Source organism: Centruroides sculpturatus, unplaced genomic scaffold, assembly GCF_000671375.1.
Source record: "Centruroides sculpturatus isolate CEXI.00-Female unplaced genomic scaffold, Cexi_2.0 scaffold748, whole genome shotgun sequence".
Lineage (NCBI taxonomy): Eukaryota > Metazoa > Arthropoda > Arachnida > Scorpiones > Buthidae > Centruroides > Centruroides sculpturatus.
Window position 1 is genome coordinate 333,058 of NW_019384939.1, and position 23,911 is coordinate 356,968.

Sequence of the window (23,911 nt, forward strand, 5' to 3'; positions counted from 1 at the left end):
CACGTTCACTGAATTTTCGCCCATCAAGTTTGTAATTAAAAACAGAAATTGATTTTTTTAAAGTAAAAAATAATTTTGATTTATATAAAATTCAAAAAATAAAATAAAATTTATATTATAAAAGTATGAATAAATACATTATTAATAGACTTCACCTTTAAAATATTTAATACAGTTGTTGACTTGAAAAGTTCTATTCAAGAATATTAATTAGCGTGACTCATAAAATTCCAATTACATTCTAAAGTATAAAATCAAACAATTATTCAGCAGAATAAATTTAAATGAAAGAGTTTTTATTGCGTCTGAAAATTATTCAAAATTTATTCAATTTTTTTATACAATAATTATACTTATTAAGAAATTTAATTACAATTGAATTAATATATAAAATATGCCTATTTTTATAAGGAATTTGCACAAGTTTCTAATTTCTGTAAGAAAATATATGCAAATTTCTTATTAAAAAAGTAGTGCAACTGCTACCTATTTCATCAGATATGCAATATAAACAATAATTAAATCTCTTACTATGTAAACAAATTTAATGGTTCTAACACCACTAATCTGATTTAATAGCTGCTATCAAAGCTTTAACTTCTAGATTCAATATGGCGACGGAAAGACGATTGACGAATCCCAAATTCTAGGTTAGGTTAGAACTATTATTTTTAAAAAATATATAATTTGAAAATCCATTTTAGCAATTATTATATTTATCGTATGGTTTCTTTGATATATTTGTAGTTGTTTATGGGAAGATGATGTTTTAAATATATTTACTAAAGAGATGTCAAGGTAAACAAATGTCTAAAAAATTTCCAAAATGTTGCCTCAAGCAAAAAAATTTCATCCTGAGTTTATATTTATTGAAAAATTTGATATGTAAATCTTATTCTAGTCACTAAAATTGCAAAACTTGTGAAATATTTCCTATTTATTAAGATATTAATTTTTCAATGGAAGCTTTATCATAGCTTTTCAAAGGGTTAATTAGATTCATAGGAAATAATGTGAACTGTAAGAATTTCTACAATCTGCCATCAGAACAAATGGGAAATTTCAAAAATCCTGTCATTGCTTGAATGAATAGATACATATCTGAACTTTAAGGAAGTCATAATTGGGACAATTGGATTTAGAAATGATCATGTGTGTTTATCTTTGTAATCAGTTTTGAGCTATGAATTATGCATTTATTTACTTCACAAGTAATTAATATAGAAGTAAAATGGCTCTTCGATTCGATCAAACTTAATTATTACTGTTTTATTTTATTTATTATTACAGCTTTCCTGAAAAGTTGATTTTTTCAATCGTCTTCTCGTCGCCATATTTCATTGGGAAGTTGAAACTTTATCAGATATGAAAAGAATGATCAGAATCGTAATAGATAAGGCATTTGTAAGGATGATTCTCTCTTATTAATTTTAATGAGACGATAAAATATATCTTCTGATCTAAATATTGATATATTGTGTTTTGCAAAGTTTAAAATCCTTTTTTGTGAACTAAACAGAGTTGAGGATGCGCTAATTAGGGTCTATTCTCAACATAAATAAATTATTTTAATAAATAAAAAGTTTTAAACGTAAAAAACAAATCTATAAACATAAAATGTTTATTTACCGATATATAACGCATGAAAATTTTGTTTTTTGCTACGACAAAGAAATTTCGAACATGATCTGTATCGTCTAGATACATTACTGTACTTCAATTTAATAACTTACCGACACAAATGACAGTGATAAATTAAATTATAGGAATATAACGAAATCGGGCGTGTTATTCTTGACGCGGTTCAGTCATTTGAAAAAGTGAAAAAAAAAATCTGTAGGCCTGAATGTAAAGCGTGTCAGGCAGAAATAAACCGGTCGCGTGGGAGCGACGCGGTGGCGCGACAATTGATATATTTGTATATCTTTTCAATATTATCTTTTATGAAGCCTCAGTAATTTTGTCCTTTCATAAGTTACGAAATCTCTCTCAAAGCCATCAGCCGAAGATAAAGGTCACGAACGGTGCGCTTGGTCGACAGGTCAAAGCGTGGGTTCGCGAATCGCGTTGCTCGGCGCATCGCACCAGAGGCGACAAGCGACGCCCCACTTAAAACTATGAAAAATTACTCTTATATTAAAACCCATCTTAATAGATATTATTAAGATTTATTATAAACATATTAAATATATTCTAGACTTGATTATATATGTTACGAGAGCATTAAGTCTACAATGTTACCTGTATAGATATTTTGAAACCGGTATGAATCATTTTTAATCATAGAATATAGCAGTAAAAAAACAATTTTTATATTAATTTTCAGTAAAAGAAATGAATAAAAATTTAAAAATAATATTTATTAGTATTTATATTAAGTTATTGAAGTTTTAATTTTAAAATATAGTGCTGCTATACGAATAATTTATTCATTTAATTAATCAAAATTAGCTTAGCACCATTAATTATGGTACTACTTTACCATATAGCCATGATTTCTCGGTTTCTAAAGATAAATCATTAAGAATCTAAACGAGCGTGAGTGTACTACCAAGGTAACAATTAATTAACTCATTGTCACATTCTAATTGCCATCATCTCTGACGACCCAATTGTGCATAAAACAATTGAAACCATTAATTTTTTTACATATATTTACCCCAAATTATATTTAAAAAAAGGAAGAAAAAAAACAACAAACCAATCGACTGAATGCCGCTAAAATAACAAACGACATCATTGCAAAATAATTTTTCATTTTTTCACGAAATACTCACGTGTAAATTTGGAAAGTTGTATTAAACACGTAATGCTGATTTAGTATAACAATAGGTCGCATGCAGAATGTACAAGTAATCCACAGGATGTTCGCCAGGTGTTGAAGTACCCGTGTGAATGACTGTGCTACGTCTCTACGTCAAACAACCATCTGGAGTCTGCTCTTAGATGCACCATTGAACGTCACCGGTCTGTGACGTTGTGGCATCAGGTGCCCATGGGCAAATAATATTTACGGAAATATTTTGTATAAATTGCGATACATACGTCATGCCTTTCATTCTTTATCTTTACAAACAATAATGCGAATTAGATGCCATTTTGTTCTTAACTTTGTTTCATTTTTAACTCTTTATTATAGATAATGATGTATTATCTAAATATCGTGAATAAATATTGATCGGATTATGTTGATGTTAACGTCCTCAAAATACAAACATCTCCGTATGCTGATGTCTTAATTCTGATAACTGAGAGCAAAGAAAAAAAAAATTTTTGCNTAAAAATTAAAGTAAATTACACAAAAAAAATTGTAAAAACAAAATTTATAAGGTATGAATTTATAACACAAGTCTTCATACCTTATAAATTTTGTTAACAGTGAGAATTACCGAGTAAATTTATATTAAAAAAAACTTTTAATGTTTGTTTATTTATTTATTTCCCCAATTTATTAAGAAATAAGTAGGGAAATAAAAAAATACCATTCAAGCTGAATATGAACAGAAGTAACTAAAGAGCAGGGTCTTGATGAGGGAGGAACTGGAGAAAATTTAACAGCCTTTATTAGTTCTATTCCTATGAATTAATCTTATTTTTACTAACAAAAACTCTTTAAACTGCTTTTTATTAATGAAGACACATTCAGTGCATTTCATCTGTTCAAAAGAAAAAAAAAACAATAGCAAAAAGAACCGCTCTACCCCCGGGCTTCAGACAACCTCTCGACAGCTCTGCTAAAGGGTTGGCAGGGATAAATTTCTCTGAATCAGAAAAAGTATTAGACCCTAGACGAGTCACTAAATAACAAAATTATAGCATCAGAGAAATGCTTTAAGGAAAGTAAGGGTGGAAAAGGGATTTTTATCATTGTCTCTCCTCACGCCTAAAGGATTTCCTGACCCTGTTTTATGTAAAAATTTAACTAAACTAAAACTCTTTCTAAGATGATAAATAATAAAATAAGGTTTTATTTATAAATAAATAAGCATATTAAAGCAAAAAAAAAAAACTTTCATGTGATACATTGACTTAAAATACATGTTACAAGTTTAATTCGAGAAAATTTGTATTGGAAACATTATCACTATTGTTCTAAAGTTCGAAACGTTCGAAAAATAGAGCCAATGAACAGTTACAAAAATAAACAACCAGCGAGTTGCTTAACTTTTTCGACACTTAAAATTTTGGTGGCGCCATCTATTATCATATTTAAAATATTTTATATTTTTAACTATTATAAAATGACAAAAAACTTAATTTTGAGGGTAGGGATGGTTTTATTAAAAATTGTAAATGCTAACGAGTAAAATCGTCATTAAGTCCAACCACACACGACTCCCTTCTATCTCCCTATCCCGTTGACCTTTAGCCACCAAAATTTAATAGCGTCAATCCCTCTAATACACAAACCTCCCTGCAAAATTTCAGAAATTTTCGACAAAAAGCACAGCAGTTATTAAGCTTCAAACAGGATGAACAAAATCGTGCACCACGCACACACACTAACATCCAAACATACAGAAATTACTCCCTAAATTTGTTTGCATTTCTCGACGTTTCAAGGTGTCCCTGAGTCCAAATAAGCAAAAATCTCGGGGAGTCATTTTTTTCCGGACCGCCATATTTTCCCTATGTTATAACAGCCGGAAAAGTAACAAAAGTGGAAATTCCAATCTTTATAACAGTTATTTAAATAATTTCGTTTCGTCAAAAGTGATTTGAATTAACAAATCTTTAATTGTAATTAATTTTTTAATGATTAAAATTCACTAAATAAATCTGTTTTACATCTTTAAAGACATTTTTTATAGATTTTTTTATCCCAATAAAAATGGACTAGGACATTTATTATATTATATAAATTACAAAATATTTTATTGATTCAACTTCACCTATTAACTCTACATAAAAATCAACCAGTATAAAATGATGGATCATCATCTAGTTCTCTAAAGAAAGTACTGTACTGAACAATCGAACCAAATTTCTGTAATTTGTCCAATAATACACTGATCAAACAGAGAATATTCTCATTTAACCTTCCTCTGTACACTGTAATTTGAATAATGTTTAACGATGTAATTGTAATGAGTTTTACAATAGCGGATATTGAAAGCCGGAATTCGATTTTACAATTCGTGATACTAAATTGAATAATTTGTGATTCAATCACGCAAATTATATCATTTTAATTCACTACAACAAAGCATGACAATGAGATTTATAAACTTAAAATGTATATTATTACACAACATTACTAACTTATCTAAATCCAAATCAAATTTGAAAGGCAAGAGACATTAAAAAAAATTTAAATTCAACACTTTAGCAAAGATTATTTGAACTGATGTAGTATTGAGCAATATAGCTGAAAACATTTATTATTATTGCATTACTTGTCTGCAAATACAATAGCTATTCATTTTAATGCATGAAATCATAATGTCATCTTGAAATGCACTTTATTAACATTAAAAAAAATTTAAATTCTTTATAAATATTTTTAAGTAGATAAAAATAATAATTTATTCTGATTTTAGCAACAACTAGAAAATTCACTCGAATAGACATTTTGCTACATACATTAGCCAATATAGATGGCGCTACACATTTCTAGCGCCATGTAAATGATGGATGTCGCTACAAACACGCAGCGCCATCTATTAATAACAACAAAAACTAACTAACTTCGAAAATATATGGTTTGAAAGTTACCTGGCAGCAACATGTAGAACTGTGGCGCCGTCTTTATCTCTGTCCCATAGTGTACAGTCCGTATGCTTTAATAACCACAACAACGCGGACATTTTACCCATAGCAGCTGCATCGTGGGCAGGTGTGGCACCCACGTAGGACCTAGATGTGGCTTTCATCCCACAAGAGTTTATTAAATAATCTAATACTTTAACGTTCCCGCCTCTGGCTGCATAATGTACACAAGTGGCACCAAATTCGTCATGTATCGACGAAGATAAATCTTGATTTTTTTTAAGTAGCTGCAATCCTTGTAAGTCCCCTTCTCTGGCAGCTACTAAGGCACGATGTAAAATTGGCACTTCAGGCATTTTCGGATGTAGAGTTGGCATATTTTATAGTTTCTTTTTTAGCGATCAATAAGAAAACTGGAAAAGTTCACCTTCACACCGAAAGATGGCGGTATAATAACCATTCTTATTACTTTAAATAAAATATCTGAAAAATAAAATTAATATATATTTATAATTTGTTTTTTATTAGAGACAGGATAAGTTAAATATTTAAAATAACTAAACATAAATATGAAAGGAAAAAAATTGAGAATTTACTTTCTTGTTTTATCAAAAGATGGCGCTATAAAGTGAAAAGTAAACAACTAATTTTTAAAAATATTACATTATTATGTCGTCCGTTGACTGCTTTCAAGTAATATACGATCTTAGAAGCTGTCATTAAAAGTTTATTTTCATTCATCAATAGAAAAAATTCAGTAAAGCGTACATCCTGTATAGCCCGAGGTCGTGTGAGCCACAAATATGGCCGGTATAAATGTCAATTTTTTTGTAATTTTTTGGATGAGTTATCACCAACGGATATCTATCCGCAAAGAAGTAAAAACCAGGAAATTCCTGTTTTCTACTGGCACAAATAGCCAATTTCCACACACGACCCGGTTATTTATGACGACGCAAAACGTCAACCAGGTGTCAGAGTGAACAAAAGTGAAAATTCGACCCCATAACAAAGAGTTTGTCACGTCGGCATCAATGGAAATTACAAAATTTACACTATCTCTAATCGCGCTTTCATAGTTAAAAGCGCTAAGATAATTGTCGCGTACGTCAACGGGTTGACTGATTATAAATAATATACTTAGCAAGGAGAAAACACAATTTTTTTCCACTTTTTTGAAATATTTTCTGCAACATTCGCACCTGTTAGTGCCTGACTATAAGCTAAATTGACCTATTTTTGCGAAAATAAGTACTGTATCATGAATATTAAAAGTCATAAGCGAAATTCATTAAAAATTCTAATAATTATTTGTAAAATTTTCTGTTTTCATTTAATATATAATTTCGATTTTATATTATTCTTACAAAATTATATTAGAATTAATGGAGATTAATCTAACATATGCAACACACAGATCAGGTGCAATAATATTCCAAAGCTAGAGATTCTTGGAAAGTTATCTCTGGCTTTGACATACTCACAAGGAAGCTATTTAATATAAAAAAAAGAAAAAAAAAAATAGATAAATGATTAATATTTTCTCAAAATCTTCTGAACAAAATTCTTAATAAAAATAGATAAAGTTTCAGTTATTAACATTTTTAATATAACACAAAAGAAATTAGTTTTAAATTCATTCACCCTTCCTCCTTATAACCTATAATTATAAACATTTTGCTTAAAATATACCTTAAATAATCCATAAAATAAATTATTATTTAATATTTTAAGCATATAATTTTATATTTTCCTTTAAATTTACTATATATATACATATAAATAATGTCTGCTTATTTTTATATTCATGAAGTCTTTACAGTGGTTAACTGATTTTTGGGCCATTATAGAATTTTAAAGTTATTGTAAAAACTTTCAACCCTATAAAAGATCACAATGAAATGCATATTAATGAAATAAAAGTTTAAACATTCCTAAACTTGTTTTTAGTCTTATATAATTTAAAACTATTAAAAGTTATAACAAGTTTATAAAGTTGTTTAAATTAAATGAATAATTAAAGAATTAGTGCTTTGGTAAATCAATTAATTGTTTCTTCAGAGCAGATAGAAAAGAAAGGTAAAATTAATTATGATTAATTAAAATTTGTATATTTCTTAAACTTTATACAATTTTACACTACAACGGTGAAGAGGAGTTAGAGATTTATTTCTACTTTAAAAAGTATAAAATTTCTTTTATAATTTACATGTTATTAATATATTGAAAAAGTATATCAAGTTTGTAATTAAAAATCGAAATTGATTTTTTTAAAGTAAAAAATAACCTTGATTTATATAAAATTCAAAAAATAAAACAAAATTTATATTATAAAAGTATGAATAAATACATTATTAATAGACTTCACCTTTAAAATATTTAATACAGTTGTTGACTTGAAAAGTTCTATTCAAGAATATTAATTAGCGTGACTCATAAAATTCCAATTACATTCTAAAGTATAAAATCAAACAATTATTCAGCAGAATAAATTTAAATGAAAGAGTTTTTATTGCGTCTGAAAATTATTCAAAATTTATTCAATTTTTTTATACAATAATTATACTTATTAAGAAATTTAATTACAATTGAATTAATATATAAAATATGCCTATTTTTATAAGGAATTTGCACAAGTTTCTAATTTCTGTAAGAAAATATATGCAAATTTCTTATTAAAAAAGTAGTGCAACTGCTACCTATTTCATCAGATATGCAATATAAACAATAATTAAATCTCTTACTATGTAAACAAATTTAATGGTTCTAACACCACTAATCTGATTTAATAGCTGCTATCAAAGCTTTAACTTCTAGATTCAATATGGCGACGGAAAGACGATTGACGAATCCCAAATTCTAGGTTAGGTTAGAACTATTATTTTTAAAAAATATATAATTTGAAAATCCATTTTAGCAATTATTATATTTATCGTATGGTTTCTTTGATATATTTGTAGTTGTTTATGGGAAGATGATGTTTTAAATATATTTACTAAAGAGATGTCAAGGTAAACAAATGTCTAAAAAATTTCCAAAATGTTGCCTCAAGCAAAAAAATTTCATCCTGAGTTTATATTTATTGAAAAATTTGATATGTAAATCTTATTCTAGTCACTAAAATTGCAAAACTTGTGAAATATTTCCTATTTATTAAGATATTAATTTTTCAATGGAAGCTTTATCATAGCTTTTCAAAGGGTTAATTAGATTCATAGGAAATAATGTGAACTGTAAGAATTTCTACAATCTGCCATCAGAACAAATGGGAAATTTCAAAAATCCTGTCATTGCTTGAATGAATAGATACATATCTGAACTTTAAGGAAGTCATAATTGGGACAATTGGATTTAGAAATGATCATGTGTGTTTATCTTTGTAATCAGTTTTGAGCTATGAATTATGCATTTATTTACTTCACAAGTAATTAATATAGAAGTAAAATGGCTCTTCGATTCGATCAAACTTAATTATTACTGTTTTATTTTATTTATTATTACAGCTTTCCTGAAAAGTTGATTTTTTCAATCGTCTTCTCGTCGCCATATTTCATTGGGAAGTTGAAACTTTATCAGATATGAAAAAAATGATCAGAATCGTAATAGATAAGGCATTTGTAAGGATGATTCTCTCTTATTAATTTTAATGAGACGATAAAATATATCTTCTGATCTAAATATTGATATATTGTGTTTTGCAAAGTTTAAAATCCTTTTTTGTGAACTAAACAGAGTTGAGGATGCGCTAATTAGGGTCTATTCTCAACATAAATAAATTATTTTAATAAATAAAAAGTTTTAAACGTAAAAAACAAATCTATAAACATAAAATGTTTATTTACCGATATATAACGCATGAAAATTTTGTTTTTTGCTACGACAAAGAAATTTCGAACATGATCTGTATCGTCTAGATACATTACTGTACTTCAATTTAATAACTTACCGACACAAATGACAGTGATAAATTAAATTATAGGAATATAACGAAATCGGGCGTGTTATTCTTGACGCGGTTCAGTCATTTGAAAAAGTGAAAAAAAAAATCTGTAGGCCTGAATGTAAAGCGTGTCAGGCAGAAATAAACCGGTCGCGTGGGAGCGACGCGGTGGCGCGACAATTGATATATTTGTATATCTTTTCAATATTATCTTTTATGAAGCCTCAGTAATTTTGTCCTTTCATAAGTTACGAAATCTCTCTCAAAGCCATCAGCCGAAGATAAAGGTCACGAACGGTGCGCTTGGTCGACAGGTCAAAGCGTGGGTTCGCGAATCGCGTTGCTCGGCGCATCGCACCAGAGGCGACAAGCGACGCCCCACTTAAAACTATGAAAAATTACTCTTATATTAAAACCCATCTTAATAGATATTATTAAGATTTATTATAAACATATTAAATATATTCTAGACTTGATTATATATGTTACGAGAGCATTAAGTCTACAATGTTACCTGTATAGATATTTTGAAACCGGTATGAATCATTTTTAATCATAAAATATAGCAGTAAAAAAACAATTTTTATATTAATTTTCAGTAAAAGAAATGAATAAAAATTTAAAAATAATATTTATTAGTATTTATATTAAGTTATTGAAGTTTTAATTTTAAAATATAGTGCTGCTATACGAATAATTTATTCATTTAATTAATCAAAATTAGCTTAGCACCATTAATTATGGTACTACTTTACCATATAGCCATGATTTCTCGGTTTCTAAAGATAAATCATTAAGAATCTAAACGAGCGTGAGTGTACTACCAAGGTAACAATTAATTAACTCATTGTCACATTCTAATTGCCATCATCTCTGACGACCCAATTGTGCATAAAACAATTGAAACCATTAATTTTTTTACATATATTTACCCCAAATTATATTTAAAAAAAGGAAGAAAAAAACAACAAACCAATCGACTGAATGCCGCTAAAATAACAAACGACATCATTGCAAAATAATTTTTCATTTTTTCACGAAATACTCACGTGTAAATTTGGAAAGTTGTATTAAACACGTAATGCTGATTTAGTATAACAATAGGTCGCATGCAGAATGTACAAGTAATCCACAGGATGTTCGCCAGGTGTTGAAGTACCCGTGTGAATGACTGTGCTACGTCTCTACGTCAAACAACCATCTGGAGTCTGCTCTTAGATGCACCATTGAACGTCACCGGTCTGTGACGTTGTGGCATCAGGTGCCCATGGGCAAATAATATTTACGGAAATATTTTGTATAAATTGCGATACATACGTCATGCCTTTCATTCTTTATCTTTACAAACAATAATGCGAATTAGATGCCATTTTGTTCTTAACTTTGTTTCATTTTTAACTCTTTATTATAGATAATGATGTATTATCTAAATATCGTGAATAAATATTGATCGGATTATGTTGATGTTAACGTCCTCAAAATACAAACATCTCCGTATGCTGATGTCTTAATTCTGATAACTGAGAGCAAAGAAAAAAAAAATTGTTGCTATAGTAGAAAGAACTTAATGTTGCAACAGTAGACCTACTACCCTATAGAATAAAAAAAAAAAACAATTGAATGGTTTTTATTTTGTTCGACTTTTATTCGTCGAATGAGCTTATAAAACGTTCCAGTTATTGCTCAAACTTCTTTCTGTAAAAAAAATATGTATTAAAAATGTAGTAAAAATTGCATAAAAACTGAGAATATTCCAAGTTTATAACTCATCGAGAATGCTGCCACAGTATAAACTTATATGCGTGTTGCAAAATCCTCATAAATAATTTATATCCACAAAAATTAGGACAATGCCGGTGGGGACTTCCTGGCTAAGTTTACCTCAAATTCCCTGGTATAGCGTGTGTCCCCTCTCAGACATATGGTCACCTGGATGACAGTAGATAATAATAGCCGTAGTTCCTGCATGGTCAAGGACAAACCAATCTAATAACCCCTCTGGAAAGAGGATCTTTCGAGAAATCGAGAATATACTAGAGAACCCCCTCCCTTATAGTAAGATTTTACTACACAGTATACGTAATTTAATACCTATTCACTATTCATTTCACAGTTGAATGGTTTCCTGTTCATAACGGATACTGTACAAGATTACTGTTTATGTGAAGAAGAATTTTGACCGTAAAGCATGAGAAGATCTGTATGCCGATATGTTTTAAAAGAAACTCGAAAACACGTTGTATTTAAAGTAATAATTGCAGAAAATTATCCATCGTTTTGTCTGCCTGTCAAGGTATCACGGCAACAGGTACTTTCTCTGAAAGCTGTGATTTTTTACAACTAACACAAATCATCTGGGAATAGAGAAGTGCTGTAATTGCATCGTGAGAATGGAAAAAGACAGGATGCACGCGTCAGACGATAGACGATGCTCCTGCGTGCACTGTCTTGTTTCACATCCGGTGTTGCAGACTATTGTCCTATAGGCTACACCTGGAGAAGGGAGAAAAAACTGCCTGCTCTAAACACCTAGTAACAGTGACTTAGTAATCCAATTGGCTGCACCTTTTCGATGTTAACTAAATACCTATAAGGTGCGCTGCACTTTATTCATATTTTACGGATGAGTAGAACCGCCAAGAGTGCAAAAAAGGTGCATAATAATTAATGAACCTGGAAAATTTTCAGAAATATCTTTGCTCCTTTACGTAAAGCTTTCCTTAAATAATAGAAAATAAAAATTTTGTTGCAGCCGTTAAAAAACAATTTAAAATGTTTAAGAGTTGCACACTTGAGAAACAGCGAAAGAAATACATAAGATAGGTGAATGTCAAGATCACGACACGAAGATCAACTTGACCTACTGAAGAGGCCATGTGTTTATTCACGGCTGGTGAAACATTCGTTTCTTTTCCACCTTCACGCTTAATAGCCATAAGCGTGATACGAGACACGTACCAGAGAAATTAAATACACAGGAAACAAGATGGGCCAACAGGCCACTAGGAATGGAGAACGTCTGTCCAACCATCCTTGAAGAATGCACCACTTGGTTTCTTTACACTCTTCAAATATCTGCCAAGTTCGTTGTAAAAAAGGTTAACAAGATTTCTTGGTAGTTTATTCCAACATACAACGAAAAGAAATGCTCTGTTTAAGGAGAAAAAAACAATGGAGTTAAGGTGGCAAACGGAGAATGTTTGTAATTGTCTCTTAAAAAACACTTAGTCTTACGGACTTGGTAGTTAAATAACTAAAATAAATTTTAAAATTTTTAATTGGAAATTCTCAGCATCAAATGACTAGTAGAATTAATTATCCACCGTACTTGAACTATAAATCTTGTACTACATTACATTGTATAGCAGTGACAGGGACATTCCCACATTTTCTATTCTTACTATTGATAATTTTGGAAAATATCCAAAAAATTGTTCAGCTTCTTTCGATACTGATAATTTCAATCTACATTAGTACATACCCCGATTATCCGAGGTAATATGGACAGATACTATCTCGGATAACCGAAATCTCAGATAAAACAGTCGTAACCATTTCGAATTAAAAATTTACGAGCATGAAAGATTTTTATACGTCTCTTCTTACATCTTAGTGCCGTGTTTTTAATCTTTTTTTAATAGTGACATCTCCAATTTAGTATTTTTTTTCTTGCAGCACCTAGAGTCATTGCGCTTTTCATACTTTTATTATGGTACTGCTCCGCACTACTTCGTGGCACCCCTGAAGTATCGTTGCAGCACCCTAGTGTTCAGTGAAACTGCGGTTTATTTGTACATCGTGATACATATATCGTAATAATATTGATACGTATTATCATTTTAAAATGACAATACATATCAATATATCAACCTTTCTTTTATAAATTATAGTATAAGAAAAGTAGGATCGCCTCGGATAATGCAGAACTTCTGGATTCTACTGTATTTTTCATTACAAAGATTAAAAACCGTTTCTATGAAAAACGCTTAAACCCTGTTCTTTCGGTCTTAGAACTTCTAAAGCAAACTGAATTCCACGAAAACTTAACTTTTTTCCATTCAATTTCAGGCAGTTTACAATGATATTTATTATACAAAAGCACGGAATTCTGAAGTTCTTGCCTCATATTTAAAACATTAATACTAAATAAAAAAATTATATTTCTAAATGGCACCTCTTATAAGGCTTCACCTTTCATATTATTCACGAAAATGGGCGTTATATTTTATTATTAATACTTTAAAAATTAATATAAGCAATAAAACTGAAGCAACGACAGACTGAAATGAAATTATATCACTACTTGAGAGCGCGTGACCATTCTTGACCCGGAGCAAGTGTTCTTCACCCGTTAATCATTAAATACATCTATAGTCATGTCAAACTTAAGACGTATCCTCCCCATCGACGAATACACAAAGATAGAGTCGCAACAAAAAAACAGGATGAGATACAAAATGAAAAGCATATTTTTACATTGATAAGTCTCATGGGCGTCATCTTAATCAAGGATTGAATTCTTTAACGATGCATACAATGGCTCTAAGTTATCATTAAATTATGGAAGGGTGTCATGTATCCATTAGTTCCGAACTGATGCTCATCTTCTGTAACGTCACACTTCGAGTTCTTTTGGAAAATGCATTCAACAAGAAAGATTTCCTACTCGGATTGGGTTAATGGATTTTTCTGTTCGACCAATTTTAGTTTATAAACCTACATAAATTAAGTTAATACTGATTTACTATCGGGAAAATCGAAATGGAAAATTGGTTCACCCATTGCAAACCAATTTTTTTGCATGCATTTTTAATACAAGAAGTCTTTTGTTGATAGCCTATAATTAAGTAAGAGAACAGGAGTGTTGGCAGATGTTTTTTGCTTCCTTTTTCGTTTGCGCACCAACAAAGCGTAACTGAAACTCGAAGTATGGCCAATTACTGCGTATTACTACTGTAGAAGTATTCGTTAGTCATGAGCAATTTTAGAGGTCGTTATACACCACTCACGTGACTTCTATATTATAAAACAAAGACATCTTTGACTCTTTTTTTAATTGCTGAAATTATTCTTTCTTTCACGTTAATTTTTTTCATAAGACTTTTTGTTTTCCATAATTTCACTAAATTTTATTTACTATTAATTTGAAAAAAATCAGTAATCCTTGACATGGTTTGTAGGTGAATACTAACAAAAAAGTGAATATAAGGGCGTGCACCCCTATTCACCCATTAATACTTATAATAAAAAGGTTGAATTTTATTACAAATATTATTCAGTTAACATAATAGAAACATTAGTTAAATTAATGGAAACTTAATCATGCATTTATACAAAATAAAAATAATAAAATTAAATAGTATATTTTTGTACTGTACACCGAGATTAAACTGAACTAGTGCAACTTCTAAATTGATTTAAATATGTTATATGCAGGCCCCAGGGAGATGCCACCCCGAAATCAATGAGCTTTAGCAGGCCCATCAAAGGGAAGAAATTAAAAAATTGTCAGTTTTCTGATTTTTTCCAATTTATGAAATATGGCTAACATTTATACTAGATTATTTTTTTCTTCTTCAATATCATTATGTTATTTGTATAAAGGGGGGCTAAAATGGTCTTTGTACCGATAGTTCTCCATTCTCTCGGAGGCACTGTTTATATGTTGTTATAAATTTTATAATTTAATTTTAATTAGTACTGGATGAAAATTTTGTATAACAGACATTTGAATTTGTCAGCTCTCTCCTAAACGATTAGATTTCTAGCAAGTAACTTTTGGCACAGGGCATAAACTTGATTATAAACAAGAACTTTAAATTATCTACAATACTAAAGTTTAATTCAAAGTTTTTGTTCACGGTCACAGTAAACTGTATCATATTTCAATACACCAACTTGTAGGCTATTGTTGATTTCGTCACTAAAATCAACTATTGTTTATATTCAACTAGTTATCTGAACGTTTTGTGATTTCATTTTTGTCTTTATGTTTCTAGGTTGGGTCTATTATCAAGGTGATCTATGTCACGTTCGGTGCCTTGCTCAAAAAAGCCTTTTTTCTTATCCATATCGATCTAGTAATATGATATAGTTCTTTCGTATATTAAATGGTAAAAATTTTAAAATTTTCTAGTAAGAGGAGCTTCGAATTGACAGTTCCTACAGTAACTTATAGTGTCAAAGAACTGTATTTTTTTCTAATTTTTAATCGATTTAATTATATTTCAGGAAGTCATTAAGAATAAGACCCTGAACACGTAATGGATAGTATGGGTCCTTGTTCAATTGGGTCATATCTTGATTTCTTATGATATAGTCTATATTTAATAGCAGTTCGTGTAACACGTTCACTGAATTTTCGCCCTTGAAGTCAAGACGTACTTAGATACTTATATTAAGTGACTTCCAGACACAAAAAAAAAAAAAATGACGTAAGGGTGTCAAGATACGCCACAACACCTCAAATAGTAACAGTTACACTACTAAGTTAACTCAGACACGACCTTGTACTTCTCAGTAGCATTTCTTAAGGTTAGGCTATTTTCTTGTTCTTCCCGAGATATAAGCGTTAAAGTAGCAAAATTATATGCGAAACTTGAAATAAATTACTCAATTTGAATAAATAGCAACTGTTAAAAACACACAAAGACTGTAAATTCTGTCGAGTAGTTTACATTTGAATTAATTTAGATCAAAGTTGTGATCGTGTAGAGATGAATCACATTCATGCCAAACTATTTTATGTCTGTATGGCGCCCATACGATGTCCTTAGAAGCCACAATCCGTCCTCTTTTGTTCGTTCGTAGAATGACAAAAGATAGACCCCGAAGGTATGTAAACTCGTTCTAGTGAATTGACACAAACGTATACCGAAGGAAAAAGAAAGAAAAATATATATATTCGATACAAAAACTATCATAGTTTATCTTAAAATCGCTTGTTAGACTGGTTTTTAAAATCATTTGTCCTCTTTGATTTCCAAGAAACTAGAAAATTGTTATGTTCTTTTAATGGTCCCGGTTAGTGAGAATTTATAGTAATTTTACGAATTACAAACTTTGCAAAAAGAAATAAAAATTGACTGAAATGGGTAAATAATTGAAGATATTTTCTTCAGTTTTATTTATGTTCCTTAATGGTCTCGTACTGGAAATTTTTATTATTATTAAATAGCTTTATTAATAGAGAATTTACATGACTCATTTTGTTAAAAAATAAATAAATAAAAAGACATTAAAAATAAATTAAATTTTAGCCAATTAATACGTAAACTCAATATATAGGCTATATATATAGAAAGAAATGAATCGGGAAAAAGTAGGAATAAAGTAAGAGAAAAATCAAAAAATGGAAGGACATTCTATACTTATGCTTTTATTAGATATTGTGGGAAAATGTGAAAGAATAAGAATAAAAGTATAGAAATATTGATAAAATAAATAGTAAAACAGGGAAAAAAGTGTGAAAAAATAGAAACATAACTGAAATAGTAAAATAAAGAAGAGTGAAAAGATTAAAGAGATAAAAATAAAATAGATGCAAGGCAATGGCGCAATATATCTTCATGGGGCCAAGCAAATTTTAATTATGAGCTCCAATATTTATATTATATATTTTGAGGGAAATATTTTCTTATAAAAGATTGGTTTAGAGCCCCCTGTTGATGGGGGTTCCAGGCAATTGCCATTTTTTTGCCTATAGGATAACATGCAACTGATGCATGGGTTAAAAAAATAGGCCTATATAAAAAAAAGAATCAAGAGAAAATATACATTTTAATATAAAAGGTTAAGAGGATAAAATGAGGGATAATTAGAATAATAAGAAAGTAAGAAAGTTGAAATTACACGGCATAATGTAATAATTTATATTTTCTATACAAATACAGGATGAAAAGATTTCTTTTTCATCATTATTCTTTTTATATTTTTCTAATCTCAAATCTTTATCTTAAAAAAATATAATATAATATAATTTAAAAGAATAAAAAAATAGTGTCCGAAAAAAAAGTGTACAGACACTTTGGTGTTAATAACTTCTATGTTTATTTTTTAAAATTTAATTTAATAATTTCAATAATAATAATGTGTTGCATCTTTACCTTTTTTAAATAAAAACTAACAGAAGTATAGGTTGATAAAAAGTGAATACATACGTAATATATAGGACACCCCCAGATAACGAAGCTAACAGATAGAATAATGTATATAATAAAAATATTTTCGAAAGACAATTAAATTCCTTAGAAAATTAGAACTATAAATGATTAGAAATAAACTAATATAGAGAAATTAGCACGTTATCAAGTCTTTCATTCATTTCTTTGGTAATTTTATACGTTAAGGGTAGTCATTTATTAAGACTTAGAAACAAAGAATACGCCAATACAACGTTTAAGTGGCAGAATTAAAAAGTAAAATTCATTATATGCTAATTATTATTAAAAAGATTTTTGCAAGTCTTTTTATTTTTGGAATAGTGTTCGCTATAAGAAGGTTAAAAAATAAATAATAATCTTCTAAGATTAGAATAATGAGCATTTATTAGTTGTGAATTCTTAATTATTACTTACATTGAAGTTGAATTACTAAACGGTTTTTTTAGCTTTTTAATTAGTTTTAATTAACTATATTTTTAGAACAGAAACAAAAAATAAAGGCGTAAATTATTTAATTTTTTTTTATTCCCGTTTGTGTGGAGAAGCGGTGTGAAGACCATCTTTACGTATAGTTCACAGGCATTTTAATGGCACACAGAATGGTAATCAATTCGCAGTTTAAAGTGCCCCGTTATTTTTTAAAATTTATGCCTGTATACAGAATAAAAAACAGTCAAAATATGTGCGTTTTTATATATGTATGTTGGGTAAAGGGTTATATACCGTTCAACATATCCGCACCAAATTTGGCATGAATAATCTCTGACAACCTGAAAAAATACTACTGTATAAAGTTTCCCACCCCAACCACCCATAACGCCCACCCACTCTTAAGTTTGAGAAATTTTTTGTTTTGCAAATTTATTATTGTAAATACTCGGATCAATAAATGTACATTTTAGTTACTAAATATCATTGTTTTACCATCCTCTCCCAAGCCAACTCCTTCAAAAATTCGAGCAACTCCAGGCACACGCAGCTATTTATAATAGAAATTTATTATTACTGTATTTTTTTTTAAATATATTTTCTCCTGGAATTTTTAGAATTTTTTCTTTATAATTAAGCATTTTAATTGCGTTTTTATTAGTTCTTATTAATCCAAAGTAAAAGAGTAAAGTAAATTAGGGCATTTGTTTTACAAGAATGTAAACAAAACGAGGGGGAAAGTTAATTCTTTTTTTTTTAAATTGTATTTTATATTATTGTTCAATTGTATTATTTTTTGCAAGATCTCAATTTAATTTTGATATTTCTATTCATTTTCTTTATAGTTGTATCATTACAAGTAGTTTGACATTGTACATCAATTCCATCACGTCACGATTTTGATTTAGACAAACCTCTTCACTATTGCATTAAACCATAACATATAATTTTTATGTAAATCTATAAAATACATCATTTATGCTTAAATTATATACCGTTTCATATGGCTACAATAGAATTGTTTCCGAATTTTTTCCCTAGAGCAATGCAGCTGAATCTTGGCTCAACGCGTGTTTTTACAAATTAAATTAGTTTTGTCCCATTTAAAATAATAAGTTACTATTATATTTGGAACATCACGATTTCATTAAAATGGCATAAATATCTTTTAAGTGGCAAATTATCTTTAGCAAAAATTCGGACAATAGACGTCATAATCAAGGATGTCGATGATTTACCGAATAATGAAGCTATGAAGATTGTTCATTAATTTCTTTCTTTTTTTTTACAAGGAAGCTGTTAGTGAATAGACAAGTTCTGATGATGAAGAAGGGACAGGTGATAAGTCAGGAAGATGCACTGTTCCCATCTGCCAGAATACACAATAACAAAAAACTGGTTCGGAACAGCAGGAATACCATAATTATAGAATAAGATATTTTAGTTCCTGTTGTTAGTGTGATTAATTTTGTAGATGCAGCACGTACGTAAAGCAGAAAAGTATCATTTTATCAAGCTAATTGACTCGACAAGGGTCCAGACAAATTAAAACTGGAATATTTAGTAAGCATGCAAATAATATTAAATATATCCTTCCAGCTTAGTTAAGAAATGTACTAATGTAAAAAGCATTATTATATTACAGTATTATTATTCTATAAGAATCCAATAAAAACACAGTAAAATGAGCATTAACGCCGAATAATACATAACCGTAAAAAATTACTTAACATTATATAAAGATTAATTAAAATTTTTCTATTCTAAGCAGACAAGGGTGCAAATTAATGAACGATTTTTGGACCTTTAATAACTCTGTTCAGTTGATAACTTATTTAAACAACTGTTATGAAACTGCAAACTGTTGATCAGAAAGATGAAAGTGAACCAGGTCAGGGTGAAGCAATGGCGATTGTGGCCCAAGGCGTAGGTAGGGCTGCCAAAATTTTAATGGCAATATATATTTTCGAATTTGTAGACTACTGCTACATTATATATATATAATCAATATCAGAATAAAGGTCATATTTTTTTTCGATATGACATGTTCGATAAACATTCGGTTGTCCTGTGAATTTAATTAGATAATTATAGTGGATTTCTTTTTAAATTTAAAAGGAAACGTACAAACACTAATGACCTATGGGTTCATAAAACTGATACGGAAAAAGTGCATTTGTTTAGCTTATTGTTATAATTTTTTTTTGTTTTTTTTAATAGTAAATACATATTAAAGAAATTGTAATTATACATAACTTCCTGCAATATTGCAAACTTAACTTTAAAATAACTTTAAATTCTACTACGGAAGATCATTTATTATTTTAACGACCTTTCAAATAGAACATTCTATAAATTGGTTGAGGGAAATAATGTTTATGCAAATTTACATTCGAAATTTTGATCCCTGTTTAAACAATACAAATTGTTATTATTTAATAACAATTTGCATATGCAAATATTATATAGTCTATAATCACAGAGCAATTTATTTAGCTATCCATCAATATGTAATATGATAATATATTGAAAATAATTTAATGTCACAGTCAGGTTGACTTCTAATGGCGTGATGAATAATAAATTCTAACAGATTTAAATCTTACGGTAAAATTCCTAAACAAACAATTCGAATTATTGACCAGTAAGAAATTTTAGTACCTATAAAATCAGTGTCTCGTTATGGCTTCATGAAACACGGGAAAATTTGAATTAGGACCTCACAGTACTGACTTCAACTTTCTTCGGGGAAATTTTTTGGAGGAAGACCCCCGTAGCCTCGTCAGTTTTTTAACACGACCTCTGGAGAGTTAAATTCTGCGCTATGCCTGCGCCATAGCAGCAATCTAAGGTCCTTCAATATGAGCCAAATTTAAATTCTTACTACAGTAAAGAGTTTATAAAAGATTGATTTGGGGTCTGTTAATGGGAGTCCCAGGCAATTGCCCATAAGATAACGCGCCACTTGTTTAACACCTAAATAGAGGTTCAGTTTCCCATAGAAAATCTTCCCTGGAGAAACCTCCCTAGGCGGATTGCCCGTGTATTGCGTTGCCTTATTCCATCAATCCAAAAATAAAAACTTCAGAGAGATGATAAATTTAAATAAAAATAACGATAATGACACTACAATAGCCATTCGAAATTTTAATTCAATTCAACGTAAAAAATGGAGTAAAAGTTGAAGTGGTGTATGTAATGATAGTAATCAAAGTACAACAATAAACTTCAAAAAAATTATTTAAGTTAAAATAAAAACTACAAAACGAATGATGACATTGTAAATTGCGGGCTACATTCGGAAATGACTTTGAAATAATCGCTTGCAAGTATCAAAATCTATTGTGAAGAGTATAATATAAACTTGCACATCTTCAACTGAAAAAATAAAATAATATACTATGGACACAGATGATAAGGATACGTATGAAGTTCAAGATCTTCGGAAATGGAAACTACACAGCAATGGGCATAGGATTTAATAGCAAAACGAAATGTTGTGTAATAAAATAACTTAAAATAATCTACGGCTAATTATTTAGATACAAAATAACTAGAAGAAAGTCAAATTTATTTTTATATTTCAATCACATGCTTACTAAACAAGCAAAAATAATATATTTATTCATCAAACTATATCCCGGTTTATATAGGCTACATCTTAAATTAAAAAAAAAAAAAAGAAAGCAAAATAAAGATTAAAAGCCTCATTCAGATTAAATAATCACATTATAAACCTCCGTATTTCGCTGAATTCCTTAAAATTTCAGTTTTAATTCTGAGTATTTTTTTATCTTCAACGTTCGATGAATATCAAAAATATCACGAATAAAATGTGATTATTCAAGCAAATAAATATATTTATGTTCGCTCAAGCACAAAGTATTATGGAGAAAACATTTATTTAAGTCTAATATTTTCGTATCTCACTTCACTTACTTTTACACCTAAGAAAACATGCAAAAAAATACTGTAATAGTAAGTTCCGTACGTTAAATCAAACTCAATGAATCTTCTACACCATTAAAAAAATTAAATAATTAAGCCCCGTTCGAGTACAATAAATAATCTTTATAGCCCTACTTACATATATTCCCTATTGCAATAAAAAAAAAAAAAAACAACGAACCTTTAAGTATCTTTCCTCATCCCGAACAATTCAAAGTCATAGGTCAAGGATGTAGTTAAGATCGAAGTTAGTATCAATCCCAAAATGTATACTATATTTTTACAGAAAATTTTATTGCTACATCTCGTCAATTATCGTTAGACAAACTCAACTGAGCGTGAGTATGAAAAATCATTGTTATTGCCTCCATTTATAATTAGTTTAAGACCGGTCCCTTGCGTGTTACAAGTAGGTTGAAAATCAAGGACAAATAACGTTACTTTTCTATTTGGTACAGACGCATTTACTTATTTTATTCATTGTACGAAAATTAGATGAATTAATTAGCAAAAATTTTCATGAAAAGCGCCGTTCTGTGACGATTTACAGCAAGAAAAATCTGCTCATTTCCCCCTACAAACAATTTTTTAATTAAAATTAAAATGTTTCTATTAAAATAGATCCAACACCAAAAATGATAAAACAATTAACACGCAGATATTGACGACAAAATGGATTAAGAGATCCTAAAAATTAGGAAATTTCACTTAAAAATCCTTGCCAAAATGAAATGTTTCTAAACTTTTTTGTAATTTTATAAATGTTTTAATGAATCTGTGTCAAATAGTTTCAATATCGCCAATACCACTACTACAATAACATGTAGAACAAAAGGTGTGGCTAAATTCATCAAGTAATATTCAAGAACTGTGAAGTGCTGATAAATCGTTTTCAAGTGAAAATATTTAATAAATAATTAGCCTAAATTTTGTTATAATTATAATAAAATTACTTCATAAAATAATAGAGTTCTATTTAAAAACTACCATACCTTATTAATTTAAATTTAAAATGCTACTATAGTATGAATAAAATTAATTATGTAAAAGTATGTTATTTATCCTATACACAAGCTAGATTCTATCAGTGTTATTTTGACGACAACAAAAACCATGCTTATACAGTACAAATAAAAAAACAAACAGAAATAAAAAGTACACGAAAAAAGAAATTTTCCGGTATAAGTGAAAAAATAAAGGGGTGAAATCATCACTCACTTTTAATACCTGTTCTACATCCTAAACTTAAAAGCCACGGACGACAGGTGCACACGTGTTTTGCTTTTACTTTAATAGCACTTGAAATCTAGATCTGCAGGCCATACCCCCTAGCGGTAGTTTACGGTATTATTCCATCGACCAATCGTTTCCTCGTCGAGTCGATCGATTGTTTCCGAAGAATGTCCCAAATGTGTGCCATTGTGATAATAATGTCTTCAGAAAATCCCGATGACCCCTTTTACTCACGACATTTTTATCTTTGTGAACTTTATAAATGGTTGCAACTTGGTCATAATCGGTCAAAAATCATTTTTAAACTACTTTAATCATAAAGCGTTTATTTGTTTTTTCTGATAATAGTTGACAATGGCGATTGTTACTTCGGTAGCGCACGCGGATTAATATATTTAAATTTTTAAAATAGGGTAAAGACGAAATTGCTCCGTCTACTTCTATAATATTTTCAAATATTTTAAATGTGGTTTAACGACTTTTTATTCCT

The 23,911-nt window shown here is 29.2% G+C and overlaps 2 protein-coding genes across 5 annotated transcripts in view; both read right to left on the reverse strand.

Annotated features, from left to right (window-relative positions):
- Window positions 1-3,067, reverse strand: part of LOC111632091 (espin-like) — a 74,479-nt gene extending 71,412 nt beyond the window's left edge. Inside the window, exon 1 of one of the 2 annotated variants that reach the window (XM_023376453.1) lies at window positions 2,778-3,067. Coding sequence is in view for 1 of the 2 variants with exons in the window: in XM_023376454.1 (XP_023232222.1) it covers window positions 2,778-2,839 (62 nt within the window). In the remaining variant the exon portion in view is untranslated. The remainder of the gene's footprint in view (window positions 1-2,777) is intronic. The other variant, XM_023376454.1, reaches the window with a different exon arrangement.
- The window catches only part of LOC111632093 (espin-like), a 35,248-nt gene that overhangs the window by 8,057 nt on the left and 3,280 nt on the right, over window positions 1-23,911 (reverse strand). Inside the window, exons 1-2 of one of the 3 annotated variants that reach the window (XM_023376457.1) lie at window positions 23,407-23,512; window positions 5,716-6,192 (exon numbers count right to left, since the gene is read on the reverse strand). In XM_023376457.1, the coding sequence (XP_023232225.1) occupies window positions 5,716-6,086 (371 nt within the window). In that variant the 5' untranslated portion in view covers window positions 6,087-6,192; window positions 23,407-23,512. Of the gene's footprint in view, window positions 1-5,715; window positions 6,193-10,698; window positions 11,001-23,406; window positions 23,513-23,911 lie in introns of those variants that run through there. The other 2 variants (XM_023376458.1, XM_023376459.1) reach the window with 2 other exon arrangements.